The sequence below is a fragment of the Drosophila albomicans genome, chromosome X (assembly GCF_009650485.2).
Source record: "Drosophila albomicans strain 15112-1751.03 chromosome X, ASM965048v2, whole genome shotgun sequence".
NCBI lineage: Eukaryota > Metazoa > Arthropoda > Insecta > Diptera > Drosophilidae > Drosophila > Drosophila albomicans.
The window spans coordinates 4,949,519-4,968,400 of NC_047627.2; the positions used below are offsets into that span (position 1 = coordinate 4,949,519).

General features: G+C 39.5%; 2 protein-coding genes across 10 annotated transcripts in view; both read left to right on the forward strand.

Moving 5' to 3' along the window:
* The window catches only part of LOC127565774 (dr1-associated corepressor homolog), a 99,382-nt gene extending 92,966 nt beyond the window's left edge, over positions 1-6,416 (forward strand). The window contains exon 2 of the mRNA XM_052006160.1: positions 5,583-6,416. Coding sequence (XP_051862120.1) covers positions 5,852-6,289 — 438 coding nt within the window. The 5' untranslated portion in view covers positions 5,583-5,851 and the 3' untranslated portion in view covers positions 6,290-6,416. The remainder of the gene's footprint in view (positions 1-5,582) is intronic.
* Positions 6,417-6,419: 3 nt separating this feature from the next.
* LOC117578096 (eye-specific diacylglycerol kinase-like) overlaps positions 6,420-18,882 on the forward strand; it is a 41,268-nt gene continuing 28,805 nt past the window's right edge. For 5 of the 9 annotated variants that reach the window (XR_007955134.1, XM_034263264.2, XM_034263265.2 and 2 more), the window contains exons 1-2: positions 6,421-6,536; positions 8,088-9,700. Coding sequence is in view for 5 of the 9 variants with exons in the window: in XM_034263264.2 (XP_034119155.1) it covers positions 6,447-6,536; positions 8,088-9,700 (1,703 nt within the window). In the remaining 4 variants the exon portion in view is untranslated. Of the gene's footprint in view, positions 6,537-8,087; positions 9,701-15,320; positions 15,546-18,882 lie in introns of those variants that run through there. The other 4 variants (XM_034263270.2, XM_034263271.2, XR_004573350.2 and 1 more) reach the window with 3 other exon arrangements.

Genomic DNA, 18,882 nt, shown 5'->3' on the forward strand with positions numbered 1-18,882 from the left:
TTGAATCGTTATATATAAAATGTAATAGTAAATCGATATACCAAATATAGCCTTCATTATGTTTAGTATTTTTTAGTATTTTATAATATATTGGTATACTTTTAAATTTATAATATACGTTATTTCAGTATTTTAGTACATTGATTTGGTATATTTGAAATATAATAGTATATCGATGTACCAAATATAGTCTTCGTTATGTTTAGCATTTTTTAGTATTTTAATTCGGTATATTTTCAATATACCAAATATAACATTCGTTATTTTTAGTATTTTTAGTACATTGATTCGGTATATTTTAAATGTAATCGTATAACGTTATACCAAATATAGCCTTCGTTATTATTCGAGTTTTTAGTATATTTAAATAATAATACCGCATTGTTTTGCTTTTATTGAATCGAGTACATCACAGTCGAGCTCTCCCGGCTGTAGCTTTATGGCTTGTTTAAAGTTTCTATAATAAAAATTAAAAATTAAATTAATTATAATTAAAATTAATTAAAAATTAATTAAGCGAATTAAAAATTTATTTAATATAATTTTCAATTGAATTTAAGTTTCTCACATTAATTTCATTTCAATCCATATATTTTATTTTACCTTTGATGAAAATATTACCAACGTTTATCGGCTTCAAAGAGTCCTTAATGATGTGTCAATTGTGTCAGTTTGAATTGTCAGCGGCATTGACTATTTCTATTAATAATTAAAACATATCGTAAATTTAGTAGCATTTCAACACGTTGCCTTCTCCTTCGTCTCTCTCTCTCTCCTTCTCTTTGTCTCTGTGTCTTGGCAGTCAGTTTCGATAATTGTGAAACGCAAATGAAACGCAACGTTTCGCTTGGCTGCCCTTTTGTGGCATACACAAATCGATGGCGACACAAAAATTTCACACTTAACCTGCTCCACTAGCAACCAGCAAGCAGTAAGCTGGCATGCAGGCAGCTATCCTAGCAGCCTAGCAGCCTAGCTGCCTAGCAGACAACAGCAACTAAGGCGACAACAAAGAGAACGAAGTACAATCAGAAGAACCACAACCACAGCTTGGCATCGATTCTTTATACGAGTATGTACGTACGTTCGTACGTAGCTAGCTTCTGTTGAAGTGTGTGGATGCCACTGGCGGAAGTGTGGCAGCTCTTTGGGGTCCTCGTTTCCTTTTGTTTGTGTGCCGGAGAATGCAACCTCAATCTGTTGGGCCATGCGCTCGCCTTTTGTACATATGTTTCGCATTCATCGAGTGTATTGCGTATTGTCTACGTCCAGTATCCTTTTTTCCTTCCACACACACACACATACAGACACGCGTGCGCACATAGGACAGACACCAGCTTTGGATTAAGTCCACTGCAAAATCCGGTCAAGTATGGTTTTAAAAGCCTACATCACAAGCTGCGGGTCGAAAGGGGCTTATTTGCATATATGTATACTATATAGAAAGGACAACTTTAACTCGATGTATTCTTTTTCTTTTTCTATTTCTCTCCTTTTACCTTTATTATTTTGCACTTTAATTCAGCTCTCTAAATTCTCTCACTCGAGCACATAAATTGCCCCGAGGCTTTTAGGGTCTCTGGCTCTGTGCGGTAATTGAAATTTTTTTGGGACAAGTGTAGCCTACTTTCTGAGGCAGTTAACATCACTGTCACCTTTTTATGGGGCTTGCTATGTAACTACTTGTATACAACGAGCTGCTTTTGGTATAACCAACCAAGCAACCAACCAACCAATCAATTTGCCAATATGCTTCAAGAATGCGGACAATAAACATTTTTTTGGGTAATTTTCCGTTTTGTTGACATTTCTTGAAGTTCTCTCCTTTCGCTCTCTTCTCGGTTGTGTTGTGTGTGCTCATTGATAAAAAGAAAAGCAAATTGTTATTGTTGTTGTTGTTGTTGTTGTTGTTGTCTTTTGCACGTCCGACTGCGACTTCGACACGTGTCCACGTGGCGCCTCGCTTTAAAAAAAAAGAAAGAAAGAAAAAACCAAGCAAAAAAAGAAATAATAATAATAATAATAAAGAGTAGGAGAGATGCGAAAAAGAAAAGGCGCAAAAGGAAAAAGTTTTGCTTCCCATCTGCTGCTTTTCTTGAAGCGCCCGGCTCGTCGAATTATTTGATTTCCAAATTTATTTTCACTTGAAGTCTTTGCCTTTTACTTACACTTGACAGAGAGAGCACAAGAGAGAGAGAGAGAGAGAGAGAGAGAGAGAGCGAGAAAGAGAGAGAGTCTGGCTGGAGTTGTCTGTTCAGCTTTACCCAAAAATATCTGGCGCAATGTTTTGCATTTAAATATTTTGGCAACTCGAATGGCATTAGCAAGTCAACCCAAAAACTCCACTCATCCTCTTTACACACTCGCACACTCACAAGTTTCACTTATGTGTGTGTGTTTGTGTGTGTATGTGTGTTTCTCAGTTCAACTTGTATTCGTTTTGATAATCTCATTCCAAAACGTTTCGTGTTAAATAATTTCCCAAACAGCTATTAACTGCAACAAAACCGTTTTTGGCAGCGACAAATGGCAGCAAATTATGAAGTTCCAGCTTTCTCCGCCACCGCCACCCCCGCCTTCGTCTCCCGGTGTTCGCCCACCCGCAAAAACCGTGAACTCCCCACACAGCGAAATAAAACTTTGGGGCAATTTTCTTTTTTTAGCTATTCGGCCCCGCTAACAATTAATTGAAATTAACATATTTTTCTTTTATTTAAGGCAAGTTATCAGGCAACTCACCCTTTTTCCTTCAACTGCTTCCCAATTCCAGCCCAACCTTTTTGGGTTCCACTTCTCCATACTTCTTCCCCCGCTGCCTGCCTCATAACTCGGGCTGTCAAGTTGATTTCCATGCCAGTGAAAAGTTTTCATTTTTTGGCCAAGTTCTGGGCATACTTTTCCACACAGCCTCACGCTTTCCCTTTCACTTTCGCTTTCTTTCTCCCTCTCCATTCTCGTTACCACAAAAACCAACCTACACCAGCAGCAGCATTGGGGGATGAAGTTTTTGATGGGCGTGGCCACAGTCACGCCTATCAGTCAAGCTCCTCAGCGACTTCAATCGATGGCGTGTGTGTTTTGGTTTTTGTGGAAATTGACTTCACCAGCAGCTCCTTTCTCTCTAATGTCAATCAATTGGTATTCAAATTGCGTGTTATCAATAGCAAATTTTATTTTAAATATCTGCTTAACTAGTTGACTATGAAATATCCAACGTGCGTGTAAGTCAAGCAATCACTTTAAGCTACTAATATTTGTGTGATGTTGGCATTTATTTTGGAATGAAATGTTTGAGCTTTCTATTACTGAGTTGCTGCTGCCTTTTGTTTGGTGGCCCACTCAGACTTTAGTGGCTCTGGCGTTTATTATGTTTAGCTTCGCGTTTCAATTTGAGCTCAGATTCCTTTACGTTCAATTCCCACAATTCCCAGGTCAGATGCACAAAGAACAGAGCGAGCAGAGCAGAGGGCTGAGGGCTGACGCGTTCGCTCTCTAGGCGCATAATATGGCAAGGGGCATATTGCTCATACGCCACCGAGTCCCAAGTTGTGCCATTTGTTGTCCTCGGTGGAGCAGCAGCAACAGCAGCTCTGTTGCCTTTGTAGTTGCTATTTAGTTTGTGTTATTGTTTGCCCTGCCGCTGTTGCTTTTGCTGTTCCTGCTGCCCTTTATGAAAAATTATACAAAACTTTTTACTTAGTGCGCGCGGCGCTGAACAATTACGAGGCCAGTGGCAAGCGGGTGAAGGAGGGGGGGGGGGGGCAACAGGAAAACGTTTTGCATGGCTGCTCAATGCCCAATGCGGCTACTGCCTGTTGGCTGTTGGCTGTTGGCTGCTGGCTGCGTGGTGTAGTGGGCGTAGGCGTGGCAAATGGGGGCGAGAGCAGGACGTGGTAACTGCAAATAAATTATGTGTTTGTAATAAGCGCGTTCAGCAGGCTGAGTATTTGATTTGCCTTTTTAAACGATGCTGAACGACAAGGGGAGCCACTAAGGCAACAGAGCATAAACACAAAACAACGAGCGAGCGAAAAAGCAAGAGCAAAAGCAATGTCAGTGATTCGAGATCAAGAAGTAAGAGCCAAAGAGCCGCCAATGATTCAATTAGGGTACAAATCACTTAAAGCCAAGCGTGTTGGAAATTGAATGAATCAACTGAAATATGAAACTGCTACAAAAATGATTTACATACATTTCTACATAAATCAGATAACGGGCAAAAAGGTTAATTCAAATATATGAGTTGTACGTGCTGTCAAATGAATTGCAATGCACACTTTAATTTCGTTGCAATTGTTGTGTCATTTAATTAAAGTTGAAATCCATTAAAATGCGCAACTTTTTGCTTGTCGAGAAAGGAATTGTCGTTGCCGACGGAAAGCAGGCAACGGAATGAAATCGAAGCCAGCCTAGAAGCAGGCAACACTTTTATGAAATATATATTTCTTATAAACTGCTGGGGAAAACTGAATCCAATTCCAACAATCCGACGTGTTAATTACTCGCACTCACTGGCTCTTTTGTGTCTTTCGCTCTCCCCATTCTATACCCTTTACTTCTTTATTTTTTTTTTTTTGTTGGGTGTTGGTTGAACTTTTCGGCATTTCTGCGGAATTCAATTTCAAAGCTATATCATTTTCATTTAATTTCACGCTTTCAATTTGCCAACCCAACGACAACAGCCCACGCAACTAAACACTACCGTTGTGCCTCAGAAGTTGGTGGGGCGAGGAGGGAGGAGGGCTTCAGATTGACCTAGCGTCGCATCCTTTTTTCCGACTCGTTCACTCATTTCCTTTTTACCCATCCTATTTATGTGTGTTTGTCTAGTTGACCTCGTCGTTGCCGCGCTAACATGCCAAAGGTATGCCATAATAGATTTTTGCACCTATTGTCTGTAAAATGAAACCGTAACGGGTTTTGCGTTGTCCTCATTCGCTTTCCTTTCCTTTCTGTACTTTTTTTTTCTCTGTTCTTCAAAGGCAACGTGCATTTATTTTTTAGGCCACTTGCTGGCACTTGAAATACCACGCAATAAACTATTAATCAATTAGTAACACAAATATCGATACTCTTCTCATTGTGAATGGACTTTTACAGGGTATTTACAGTTGGGTGTTGCACAATGCTTGAATTGTGCTTTTGTATGGATTTGTTTTGTTATTTAGAGAACTAGTAAATAGATCCAATTAGTTGCTTCCATCTACAATGCGATGGCAAATGTTTGCTCAATTTGTCGATTCTTGCACTTTGTGCTCAACTTTGTTGAACTTGCTGAAATTAAATGTTTTTCCATTCTACAAAATTGTAAGCTCATTGCCTGTGTCTTTGTGTGTATGTCCGTGAGTGTGTGTGTGTGCGAGGATTGCTCAGCAAATTTTAAATGTGGAAAAGGGGAATCCTTATTTTTGCGTTGATGAAGAAAAAGTAATATGCTTTACATTGTGTGAAAACTAACGTAATCATTTCTTGCTCTCTCTTCCTTTATCTCTATCTCTTTCTCGTTTTTCTTTGGCGCGTTTTACTCGCTCTTTTGCTAAATTACAATGTATGGCAAAAACTTTGATTAATTAAAAGTAAAGGAAAAACAATACGAGAGCAACAATAGCAGCAGCAACAACAACAGCAGCAGCAGCAGCAACGACAACTTTAGTTGTTGTCGAGCGTTGGCGACGCGCAGCCAACGCTTTGACCCACAACAACGACAACAACAACAACAGTCACAGCAAGGACATCAAGGACAAACGCACCAACTTTGTGAAGTTTTTTTCTGTGCAAAGATCGTTTCGAAAGACAAACAAATCAAAACCAAACAAAGAAAATCTAACAACATTTGCAGCAAATCATCGAAATGGAATTGAGCATCGCAATTTTGAAGCATTTAGCCAACTACAACAACAGCAACAACAACAACTATTACAACTGCAGCAGCAACAACAAATCTACAGAGTGTTATAAAAAACAGTTCTTTAGCAGCTACAACAAAAACAACGACAAACAGCGACAGACAACAACCAACAGCAACGGCAACGGCAACAGTAAAAACAGCAGCAGCAACCATAGCACAACGATTGCAGAAACAACTGCAACTTCAGCAACATCAACAATATTTATCAACAACCAAAGCGACAAAGCGTCAACAGCAGCAGCAGCAGCAGCAATAACAACTGCAACCATTGCTCACAACGCTGAAGCAACCGTCCAAAAAGCAGCTGTCAGTCCATTCAACAGCAGCAGCAGCAGCAGCAACAACAACCACAGCAGTAGCAGCAACCAGAACAACAACTAGACAGCAGTAACAATTACAAACAAAAATAACAACTAAAATCAAAATCAACAGATTCAGACAACAATAGAGTGACATATTCCTAACAAGCAACCATCGATTAACAATCAATCAATCTACAGCAACAGCAACAGCAACAGCAGTAATAGAAACAAGAACCATGCAGCGTCTACGTACAACATTCACGCGATCGCGAACTCCGACGGGAGCTGAAATGAAAATGCAGAATAGTCTCGAGGTGCCCAAGCAGGTATAATGCCGTCCAATATCGATAAGCTATCAATGTGTTATCGATCTCGTTGTGCTATTGATAACTTATTGTTTTTCAATGTTGCTTCATCGATTTTTCGTTGTTGTGTGTGCCCATTTCTTCTGTGTTTTTATATAATAATTTCCTTTTTTCGATAAATTTCTTTTTTTGTTGTCTTTGCTGCATGCTTGATTTGTTTATTGTTTAACAAAATGCATGCGCCGCACTAACTGGCAAGCGTTTATCGATCAATTATTAGTTGACAATTGTTGTGGTCGATATGTACAAACAACGATGACACAATCTGCTCTTCGTTACACGATGTCTATTTCGATCACTTGTTTATCGATCAGTGTTAATATCTATTAATAACACTCAACACATTAGCTGCAACAGATATATTGATCAATGCATATTTCTCAGTACAACGATAATACAATCTGATCTTGGTTGCACGATGTCGATTTCGATCACTTGTTTATCGATCAGTGTTAATGTTTATTAATAACACTCAACACATTAGCTGCAACAGATATATCGTTCAATGCATATTTCTCAGTAAAACGATAATACAATCTGATCTTGGTGGCACGATGTCTATTTCGATCACTTGTTTATCGATCAGTGTTAATATCTATTAATAACACTCAACACATTAGCTGCAACAGATATATCGATCAATGCATATTTCTCTGTACAACGATAACACAATCTGATCTTGGTTGCACGATGTCTATTTGGATCACTTGTTTATCGATCAGTGTCAATGTTTATTAATGACACTCAACACATTAGCTGCAACAGATATATTGATCAATGCATTTTTCTCAGTATAACGATAACACAATCTGTTCTTCGTTAAACGATGTCTATTTCGATCACTTGTTTATCGATCAGTGTTAATATCTATTAATAACACTCAACACATTAGCTGCAACAGATATATCGTTCAATGCATATTTCTCAGTAAAACGATAATACAATCTGATCTTGGTGGCACGATGTCTATTTCGATCACTTGTTTATCGATCAGTGTTAATGTTTATTAATAACACTCAACAAATCAGTTGTAAAGTCTATATTGTGATCAATGTATATTTCTCAGTACATAGTTGATATGTATTGCTAACGATAACAGTCGCTGCTCTTGCTAGTACAATAACTACTATCGATCACTGCATATACTAGATACGTATATTTATCGATAATACTTGCTGCATTGTCTACAAAGTGTGTATCGATCTATGCATACTATTCAGTAGTTGATGTGCATGATACTTTAACAGACGTTAATCAATGCATCTTACTCTATAGATTAGTAGATGAAACTAATTGTCAATGTTTAAATGACAGAAGCAATTGCTGCTCTTGCTGCTAGAATCGATCAATTGCATAGCAACGCATGTTGATCGATAACACTGCAAAGTGCACAAACCTCTTCTTTTAATCTCTTCCGTTTCTTTAGTTTTGTTGTTGTCCCCAAATTGTGTGTAAACAGTCAGACACGTGATCGATTATTTCTCTCCTCTTGGGTGTCCTCAATCCTTCTAGGTGCGCTCCGCTTCCTTTGACGAGATGCAGCTGGAGGCGCAGCGCGTGTCGGCGCATCTGCTGAAGCAGCAATCGTCCTCGTCGGCCGAGGAACGCAGCTCGGAGGGCGGCTACCTGCAGGTGCCACAGGCGGCGCATGCTCAGCGCTCGCACAGCTTCGATTCTGCAGCGGCGTCGGTGGGCAGCGACGATTCGGGCGCCTTTCTCGAGGTGCCGCGTCGGCTAAAGACACGTCGCAGCTCATCGACGAAGACGCCGCCGCCCTGCATTCACTGCTACTATGTGGAGCAATATGAGAAGCAGATGAGCGCCGAGCAGCGTTACTTTATCGATCATCGCGAGCTGACGACGCTCAGCTACAGCAACACCAGCTCCGAGGTGAGCGACGACGACGATGATGATGATGTCGAGGACATTACCGAGGCGCTCGAGGATGATGACGATGACGAGGAGGACGAAGAGGAGGCCGAGGCTGAAGCGGAGCCGGATGATGGCCGAACCGATGGCCCTGGCGGCGAAGCTGATGCCGAGGCGGATGCCAGCGCTGGCGGAGAGCTGATGGACGATGATGCGGCCGTCGAGATGGACATACGCATGTCCAATCTGAGCATGGGCAGCAGCATCGAGGAGTCACGGGCCCGCCTGCCACGGCAGATGCGTCGCCACACCATTGGCAGCTCGGTGACAACGTCCGAGGACGAGGGACTCGAGGGTTCTGATCACGGTTCGCCGCACTTTGGCAACACGCTGTTGCCGCCGCAACCTGCAACGCCGTGTGGCATCACCTTCACGCTGTCGCCGACCAACGGCGACTATCCGCCGCTGCCCAGCTATGCGTTCCCCATCGATCCCAGCTCTCCGCCTCTGACACCAAACTCGTCGCTAATGCGCTCCAATCTAGCGCTCGAGTTGCCCTCATCCTCGGCCACCGGGCAACTGCAGCTGGGCGCCACAGCCGTGGCAGCAGCTGCTGCACTCACGCTGCCCGCCATTGCCACCGGTGGCAGCGGTGGCATCGGTGGCAGCGCTGCAAGCAGCGTCACCTGTGCCAGCGCCGATGCCGAAGATGCGGGCGCTGCGATGGGCGTGCCGATGCGGGCCAGACGTCGCTCAATATCGCGGCAGGAGGCCATCTTCGTGGAGCCCACGGGCAATTCGCTGGAGAATGTGTCCCATGAGGAGGTGGACAACAACAGTGGGGCGCACAAATCATCGATGGACACCGCCGATTCCCTAGAGGAAGCATCCACCATGGCCACCTGTGGCTCACCCATGGCACAAGCAGCAAGTGGAGGAGGAAGTGGAGCTGGAAGTGCCACCGCTGCGGCACATCATGCTGCATTTGTGGTGCGCGACATTTACTTGACCGTGCCGGATCTGAAGCGTGATCGCGCCGCCTCGGTGGACTCCTGTTTCTCCAAGGTCTCCTCGGGTGGCAAAACCGAGGAGCTGCAGCCCTCCGGCGATGGCTGCTTCCTGGCCGTGCCCAACATCAATGCGACGCGTTCCCGTTCCGTCGACATTGTCCTGCCCACCGATGAGCAGGCGCGCTACAAGGCGCTGGCGATGACCGGCAGCGGTGGAGCAGCCGCTGGTCTCTATGCAGCCGACGGGTATGTTCAACTCTCCCCCTCTCTTGAGCAACCACAATCTCTCTCTCTCTCTTTTACTTGCTGTTTTGCTTTGTTTGTTTTTGTCTTGTGTTCGTCTCACATATTTTTCTTTTTTTGCTGCTGCTGTCTGCGAGGGTTGCCAGCAATATTTGTGAATTATAATATTTCTTTATTTGTCTTTTACCTAATTTTTTTGCAATTTAAGCAACCAACTTTGCTTAATAACTAATTTATTTATTTGGAAATTTTAATTAAGAAAAATGCTAAATAAAACAAGATAGCTTCAATAATGATTTTTACAAAAATTGCAATGCTTTTCATATATAATAGTTATGGCTAAAGCTATTACTTAAAATTGAGAGCAATTAATAGGTTTACATAATAAAACAAGATTTGCAAATAAAACAGTTGTAATAATTGATCAAACAATTATTAGGCACAATAATTTATGTTATTTAGGAAAAAATATGACTGCAATTACCAAATTTGTTGTATTTCATTATTAAAACTTTTACAATAATTTTAAGTATACAGTAGAATTCAATTTACTTATATATCGTATTATTATAAAACATTTTTTTCTTACTTATAAGAATAAAATAAATTAAGTTAAGAATTCTATCAAATTCTACCGGAAAATTAAGATGCGATTATATAAATCGACTATAAACTCCTGTAGCTGACAATTTGGTATATTTAATATGGTATAGTATATTTTGGTACAAAATAAAATATACCAAATTGTCAGCTAAAGCAGTCTAGACTAGATACAGCTATATCAAATATAGTACTTGGTATATTTTAGTAATTTTGCGGTATATTGTTGGTATATTTAAAAAATATGGTTTTATTAAAAATGGGTAACGGGTATCTCATAGTCGAGCACATGCGACTTACTTGTTTTTATTTTAGAGTAAAATGAATTAATATCATTTTACTTAAATTTAGTAAAACTCTGTTAAGCTTCTTCTTAAAGCAATAAATTATTTCTAATTCTAACTAAATTCTTCATATCAGAATTTTATACTTAACTTTGATTTTATTTTTAAGTTTAATTTGACGATATTAAACTTAGGTGGAATGCGATGAAAATAAGAATTATGCAATTATATAAACACATTTAGCAAAATGTAAAACTAATATGAATTCGCAAGGAATAATAATAAATATATTATGTCAGCAGTCTGTAGCAATAATTTCGAACATTTAAATTGATTAATTAAACGAAATTGCTGAGTCAGATTGTTCTTTGCTGACTTTTCAAAATGCTGCAAATTCAAGGCAACACGTTAAAAGCTTCTCAACTCAAATTGTGGTCTTCTGCACACTGTGACACCGTTTCGACTCTCTCTCTCTCGAGTCACTGACATTGTGTAACATAGTAGCTGAGCTTATTATTATTTGGCCAAAAGCGTGTGTGTGTGTGTTTTAGGCCATGATTGGTTGCGCGTGGAGCATCAAGTGGAGCGACATGTGATGCGTTGCCCAAAAATCCAGATGGAGGAAGAAGGCTCGCGGCTTTAGCTCTAATTAGAAGATAACTCAGCCTACAGCCACAGTCACAGTTATAGTCAGAGCCATGGCCACAATCACATCTAGTTGTAGCTGAGCCAAGTACGTTCAACGTTTTCATAATTCGCACGCAGAGCACGGTCATTGACTTGGAAGCTGGACGCTGAGCGAGAGTCTGAGAGTTGAGAGTGTTGTTGGTTGGGTGTTGTCAGTATGTCAGTATCCTGTCAGAGTCCTTTGCAATGCCAAATAACCAAATAGCGTGGGCCAGCAAAAGAGAAAAACAGAGGGAGAGAGAGAGAGAGTGGAAGGCGCATGCATAAATTATGGCGGGCCGTTGTTGAAAAAGAGGCTCAGCCAAGCGATTTCCTTGAATTACAACAAAAGTAGCTCATAAATAACATTCAAACAAAGTGTCCTGTTGCCCAAAATGACAGCTAAGCGAACGTACGCACCGACAAACGGACTAAAGATACACGGACAGACAGACAGACGGACAGACGGACGGACGGACAGCCAAACAGTTGGACAGTTGGACAATTCAAGCGTTGTGAGCTGAGCTTCACTCAGAGTGTCGCCTCTGTGGCCAATTGTGGGCAATTTGTTCTTCTTCTCGTTCACGTTCCCGTTCCCGTTCGCTGTCGCCTTCGTTTGTTGTTTGGCCAAATATGGTTAAGCCCTTGTCCGAAAACTTCCTTTTTATATAGATGGATGAATATGAGTTCTGTGACAGCCAAGTGCAAGTTAATCAGCCTGAAAAAGATACAACTTTCCTGATGGATGGCAATGTTAAGCGTTCACTTTTATTCTCGCATTTTTATTATTATTTGAAATTCGCATTCCCCTCACTCTCAGTTGCATTTGCAATTACAGTGACAGTTTCTCATACTCAGCTATGATTGATTTCTTACTTAACTTATTTAAATAGTACATATTTAAACTGAGACTAAGCTGAAATTAATAGTTTATTTGCAAAGTTGAGAGTTCTTAATTGGAGTGAATAAATTAAAGATTAACATTAGAAGTGAAAATACAATTCCTAAAAATTTATATTATTAAAGCGTAGCATGTAATATAACTAATATATATATAATATATAGATATAGATATAATTATGATCTAACTACATTTAAGAATATTACAAATCAATTATTTTAAATACTTTAAGCTGTTGTTCGATATTTATCTACCTAAGTATAATTTCAACTATTAAAATTAGTTTATTTTAAACCTTGACTTCTATACTTTACGTCAATTAATAATGCATTATATATGTGTTTTACGTATAATTTAAATACTTAAAAATTTGGTTTATTGTTATCCATGCACCAAAGTTTGCTAAATTTACTAACTCTATTTTTGTTTCTCTTTCACAGGTATGTAAACACACTCACTGGTTATCTGCATTATTATAGCCATTAAGTTCAGTCAATTTGCACAGATAAGTACCAAATAAATATGTTTGATAGCTTTAAGCCATGTCCTCTTGTATGCGTGTATATGTATCTCTGTGTGTGTGTGTGATTCAAGGCAACTTTGGACTTTTATTTACACACGAGAGCTTTTCTTTTTAATTTCCGATTCATGTGGTCACAACAGCATGGGATGGCAAAAGGATGTTTTTTGGGTTGTTCATTTATGATCACATTTTATTCCCCGCTTCCCTTCTTAATGTGTGTCTCTGTCTGTGCGTGTGTGTGTGTTTTTTCGGGGGGGTTAAATCACGATTCCTTTTGTTGGGTCTATTAGCAAGTGGCTTTCGCATTCGGTTTGCGCCCCAAAGCGAAGCGGATGCCAATGGGCATCATAAAGTTGATTTTTGATTTACGATGCCCAAGCGTGACATGTTATTGTCTATCGAGGGGTCGAGTCGAGTCGAGTCAAGCATCGCAGGCAAACAGCACTCACCCGGCACTCACCCTGGCACTCACTACCGCAACAGAACGCTGCTCTATCAGCGGCTATCGATGGCTTAATGCCCCAAACCATTAACCATCGAATGATATGTTTAATTTTTTTGTGCTTGACCTTTTGCTCAATAAAATGGAAAATATTATAAAATCATTCAATCATGCATCGCATGCCAGCAATCCAGTGAAACGCCAGCGAAGCATTCAACTCTTTGCTGCCTTTCAACTTCCTTTCCATTCCGTTTTGAGTGTGCGGCTCATTCATGCGATTTGCGACGCCCATTATTGCGGTTTTTTTTTTTTTTTTTCTTGTTTGTTTGTTGCCCTCGACTCCCTTGGGATAACAACAACAACAACAGCAACAAGAACGACAATAAACAGTTGGCAAACGGTAATAGCAACAAAAACAGAAGCTTAACTTCACTTTTATGACAATGGCGCAAATAATTTTATGAAAGCGTTCCCAGGAGTAGCAAAAGAATTGTACCGCATCTAAATTAACATAAACTCCACAGAGAGAGAGAGAGAGAGAGAGAGTGATGAGAGAGGAGAGAACAGGGTGATAAGGGAGCTCGAACCTGGCTGTAAATATTTAGAGCAACCTCAGTTGAGGCGCGTGCACATTAATCATACGCCGCGTGCCACAAAACTTCAATAATCAGTCGGTGGCCAAGTCCTGCGGGGCGAGACACGTAATGCCATAAAAAAGCATAAAACTTGAACATAAATAAATGAGAAATGAATGCTTAAAAGTGCACAACTTAAATCGACCCTTAAATTAGAGTGAAATTAAAATAATTAGCCCATCAAAATATACAGCTTATGAGTGACCATTATAGAAAATAGCAAATCCATAGACGAGCAATGCTACAATAATCATAAATTATGGGTTTCGCATGAATGGGCTTAATGATATTCTGCATTCGATTGAATGGTTAATGAGTCGTCAAATGCTTTGATTGCTTTCATCATGTGATTCAATATAGAAACAAAAATATACAAAATCACATTTGTATATTCCATATATATATATATCGCAATTCAATTGCCATCAGATTGTGGTTATGATTTCCTGTGGAATATTTTTGCCGCTTTTCAATTGGTGTTCGGCTAATCTATTCATGTAAATCAATCACTTTTGACTTTAGTACAAATTGTTGTTGCAGATCTGATCTAGAAATGCGGCAGAAATGTGCAGAACTCTGATTGACTTATGATGCCCACTCAATTGTTCAGCTACACCATAAAAATGTCTATCGCTAAAATGATCCCTTTCTCTCTCTGTCTCTATGTCTTTCTCTATTGAGATTTGTGTGTGTCATGTCCGCTGTGGGGCAGCTGCTAGAGGAGTTCCAGTTCCGCATTGCTGACGCACGAAAGCGCAACAAGAGGCTACAAGCTAAAACAACCGCAATATTCAGTTTTTTGCCTTCTTGCCATACCCTCGCTACTGAAAGCCATTTAGGGGAGTGTGTTATGTTCGCAGCGTATTTGGCAGCGATAATTTGTGAATATTCAATTAAATTGCTAACGTCAAGAAATCATTAAAAGAATTTAGAATTATTTGTTGTTATCTTTGGGTAGCTTTGTTGTTTTGAAGTTGAACTTTTTGGGCAGGGTATGTGCTAGTTGAGCATGCTGTCTGTTTGCATTGTTAGAGTACGATTCGCAACTACGTCATCGACAATCGTCAATCGTCGGTCTGTCAGTCATATGTGTTCGTGAGAGCAAGAGCAACAAAGACAACAGCAGCAACAACAATAGCGGCAACGAAAAAAACAAAAAAAAAACAAAACTGAAATGCAAATTGAAGGCACAAAGCGAAAAAATGCCAGCGAGCAATCAAAGCGAAACAAAGCAGCGCAAAAAGCAAAAAGGCTGCGTAGCTCTCGACGTCGCAGTCGCTGGGAGCAGAACTAAAAATGTCACCATGGAAATATGAAAGCAGACGCGCGCGTAAGAAGAGATCGAATCCCCCACATACACACACACTTAAATAGCAACAACAACAACAGCAACAAAACTCACCACAATTGTGGAGGTGACAAAGCGCCAACTTAGCGATCTGCTGCTGCCCACAGCGACAGCGACAGCGACGGCGACAGCGACAGAGGCTGCTGCTGCTGCTGTTGCTGTTGCTGCTCGGTCGAGGCTGATCGCTGCCTCAGTTGCCGTGTGTGGTTGGACGCCGCCAGCCAGCAAAAAGAACGTGAACGTGAACCGTAAAGAGTCGTTGTCGTTGTCGTTGTCTGTGTCGTCGTCGTCGTCGCCGCTTACGCGATCAAACAAATAGAATCTCCGCTCTCACCCCCTTCAGCCCCGCCGGTTACCCCGCGTGCCGAGAGAAAACAAAAAAAAATTTAATATACTATGGAAAAGCCATAGGAAGAAGGCGGGGGAAATGTAAAGTAAAAAAGTAAAAAGTGTGTTGGAAACATTTTGTGTTTGTTTTTCTATCATTATATTTATTTTTTCTTTTTTTTTGTGTTGTGCTGTGCTGTGGCAAACAGAGAGAGAAAGAGATAAGCAACAACAATGCGAAATTTGCATGCAACGTATAATACGTAATGCGAAAATTGCAAATCAAAACAACAATAGCAACGACAAAAAATGTCAAAGATGCCGCCCCATGTGGTTGCAGTTACGAGTGCGGCATAGGAAAGGGAGGGAGGGACAGATTGGGGGGATTTTAATTGGCATATCCAGCATTTGATATTCCGCAGAACTTTCATTCAGTCATTCAATGTGTGTGCTCATTGAATTTACGACGTTTAATTGAATTGATCGATGAACTTGAAAACAAAAGAGAGAATCCCAAACACCCACACACACACACCCACGCACAACAAATTCGTTGCTGATGATGATGGTAAACAAAACCCCGATGAGGGGCAGCAAGATCAGTGTTGCAAAGCAACGCAATTAGTTTATTTGCACTTTCAAGTATTGCAAATTTGCATCAACAGCAATCGATAAAGCAAAATAAGTGACAAGTCAAATGATTTGATAATTGTTGTGATTAATTAATCAACCACGATTTGTTTATTTGCTAAAGTGTTGCAATTGCTGACTATAAAAATATATTGTTACACAAAAAAACGAAGAAAAAAAACCTTTTCATGCGTAGATCATTTGTTTAGAATAAAATGCTTTCAAATTGCCTTTGCTATTTTCTATTTTTATCATAATGATTAGAACTTCGCACAATTGTTGATAATCAATAGTAAAACAAACAAGAAGCTACGTTTTATTTATTCTTTGTTGATCATCAATAGTAAACAAGAAATTGCACAAAAGGCGAAATTTTAGGCTACGTTATCTCATCGTTTATCCAACACACATCTCAACAGAGGCAACACCAAGCTAATCCCTTTATCCCCACCATCTAATCTCTACTATATCTGCGATTATTTCGGGCGTTGCTATGGCGACCATATGTATTGTGTGCATTCAAGTGTAGTATTAAGTGCACTTTTCACTCAGCATTCGCCTAAAATAAAACAAATAAGAAAGCTACAGTGGACCCTCGACTGTGAGATACCCGCTACCGATTTAAAAAAAAAAAACATAGCAGTGCGGTATTATTCTTAAAATATACCAAATTAAAATACCAAAAAAATATTATAATATACCAAAGGTCATATTTGGTATATTGATATGTTTTTGAGTAAAAGTAAAACAGTGCGTTATTATTCCTATAATATATACCAAATTAATAATCAAGAGGAGATAAACCAACACAGTGCGGTATTTTTCTAAAAATATACCGAATAAATACTGTGTCATACCAAAGGTATACATTCTCTAAATATACAAAAAAGTACTAAAAATACTAAAATATGGTATTTGAAAAAACATAGCAGTGCTGCAGTATTTTTAAAATATAGCAAATTAAAATACCGAACAAGTATTAAAATATACCAAAGGTCATATTTGGTATATTGATATATTTTTGAGTATAAGTATAACAGTGCGGTATTATTCTTATAATATATACCAAATTAATAAATAATGGGATATACCCGCTACTCGTTTTGCAGAAAAAACCAACGCAGTGCGGTATTTTTCTAAAAATATACCGAATAAATACTGTGTCATACAAAAAAGTACTAAAAATACTAAAATATGGTATTTAAAAAAACATAGCAGTGCTGCAGTATTCTTAAAATATACCAAATTAAAATACCAAACAAGTATAAAATATACCAAAGGTCATATTTAGTATATTGATATATTTTTGAGTAAAAGTAAAACAGTGCGGTATTATTTTTATAATATATACCAAATTAATAAATAATGGGATATACCCGCTACCCATTTTGCAAAAAAAAAACCAACGCAGTGCGATATTTTTTTAAAAATATACCGAAAAAATACTGTGTCATACCAAAGGTATACATTCTTTAAATATACCATAATAATGTATTAAAAATACTAAAATATGATATTCGGTATATTAGTATATTACTACATTCAAATTATACCATAGGACAAAAGTGGGCGTGGCAAAAATTAGAAACAAGTGCTGTCGAAAAAAGTTATAACTCCACCTAGTAGAGTCTCTGAAATCTGGATGTTCATGTGAGCGGACAGACAGACAGACGGACAGTATATATGTATATACTTTATGTGGTAGGAGTTATATACCCTTCCATCCTATAGCGAGCGGGTATAATTAAATGCCAACTGCGATATTGCCAAAATGATCAAATGTGTTTAATGAGCTCTAATTGAGCCCAAGATCATGAACTAATTGAGATTGAGAAGTGAGATTGCGAATTGCGAATTGATGCCTGTCTTCTTTGTGGGGGATATGTGATGTGTTGCACAGCCGTGTTGCAACTACTAGTCGCAATAGTGTGTGTGTGTGTGTGTGTGTGTGAGTGAGGCATGTGAACCAAAAGGCTAACTGCCAGCCATGACATTTAAAGAATTTCGCACTCATTTTGAACGTCGCGTTTTTCTTCGTCTATTTTGTTTGATTTATTGCAAATTTTGTTTCACTTTTGTTTTTTTGGCTCCGATTGTTGCTAGCGTCAGATTTGGTTGTTGTTGCTTTTGTTGCTGTTGTTGCTGTAATTGCTTCCGATGATGATGGCAGCTGCGCCAAGAAAACATCACAGGGCAGCCGGCCAAGTCGAACAAGCCCCTTGAAAAATAAAACACACACACACACAAACACACACAGGCGGCACGGCGCACATTGCGCATACGCCCAGTGAGCCAAAAATTGTAAATGTGCAATTTATGGCCAACTAATATCCAGTGGCAATTTACGACTGCAGCAAATTGTTAAATTTAATTTTAATCAACAAACAAAGCAGAAGCAAAGGCATGGGGCGTGAGGCGTGAGGCACGGCCCCACCTGCACCTGTGTGTTGCCGCTGCCTTAGCAGCACATCAACCACAACGCGAATATACGAATACGACTAAAAATTATGTTAAAAATAAATATCAAGTCACACACATGTTTTAGATTTGAGATGTTCAACTTGTTTTGCTGCTGCTGCTGTTGCTGCTTTTGCTGCTGTTTCTTATAATTAACTTAAGTATTTTTAGCAAAGAAATTAACAACAACAGCGGCAGCGGCAACAGCAGCAGCAGCAGCAACGTTGTCGACGTCGGCACAAAACACGACAGCAGCAAAAGCAACAACAGAAAAAAGGCACATAAAGTATTTCAATTAAAATACGAATAACGTAAATTAAAATACAGCCAAAGCAAAACAACAAAAAAACGAAGAAAAAAAAATAAAATAAA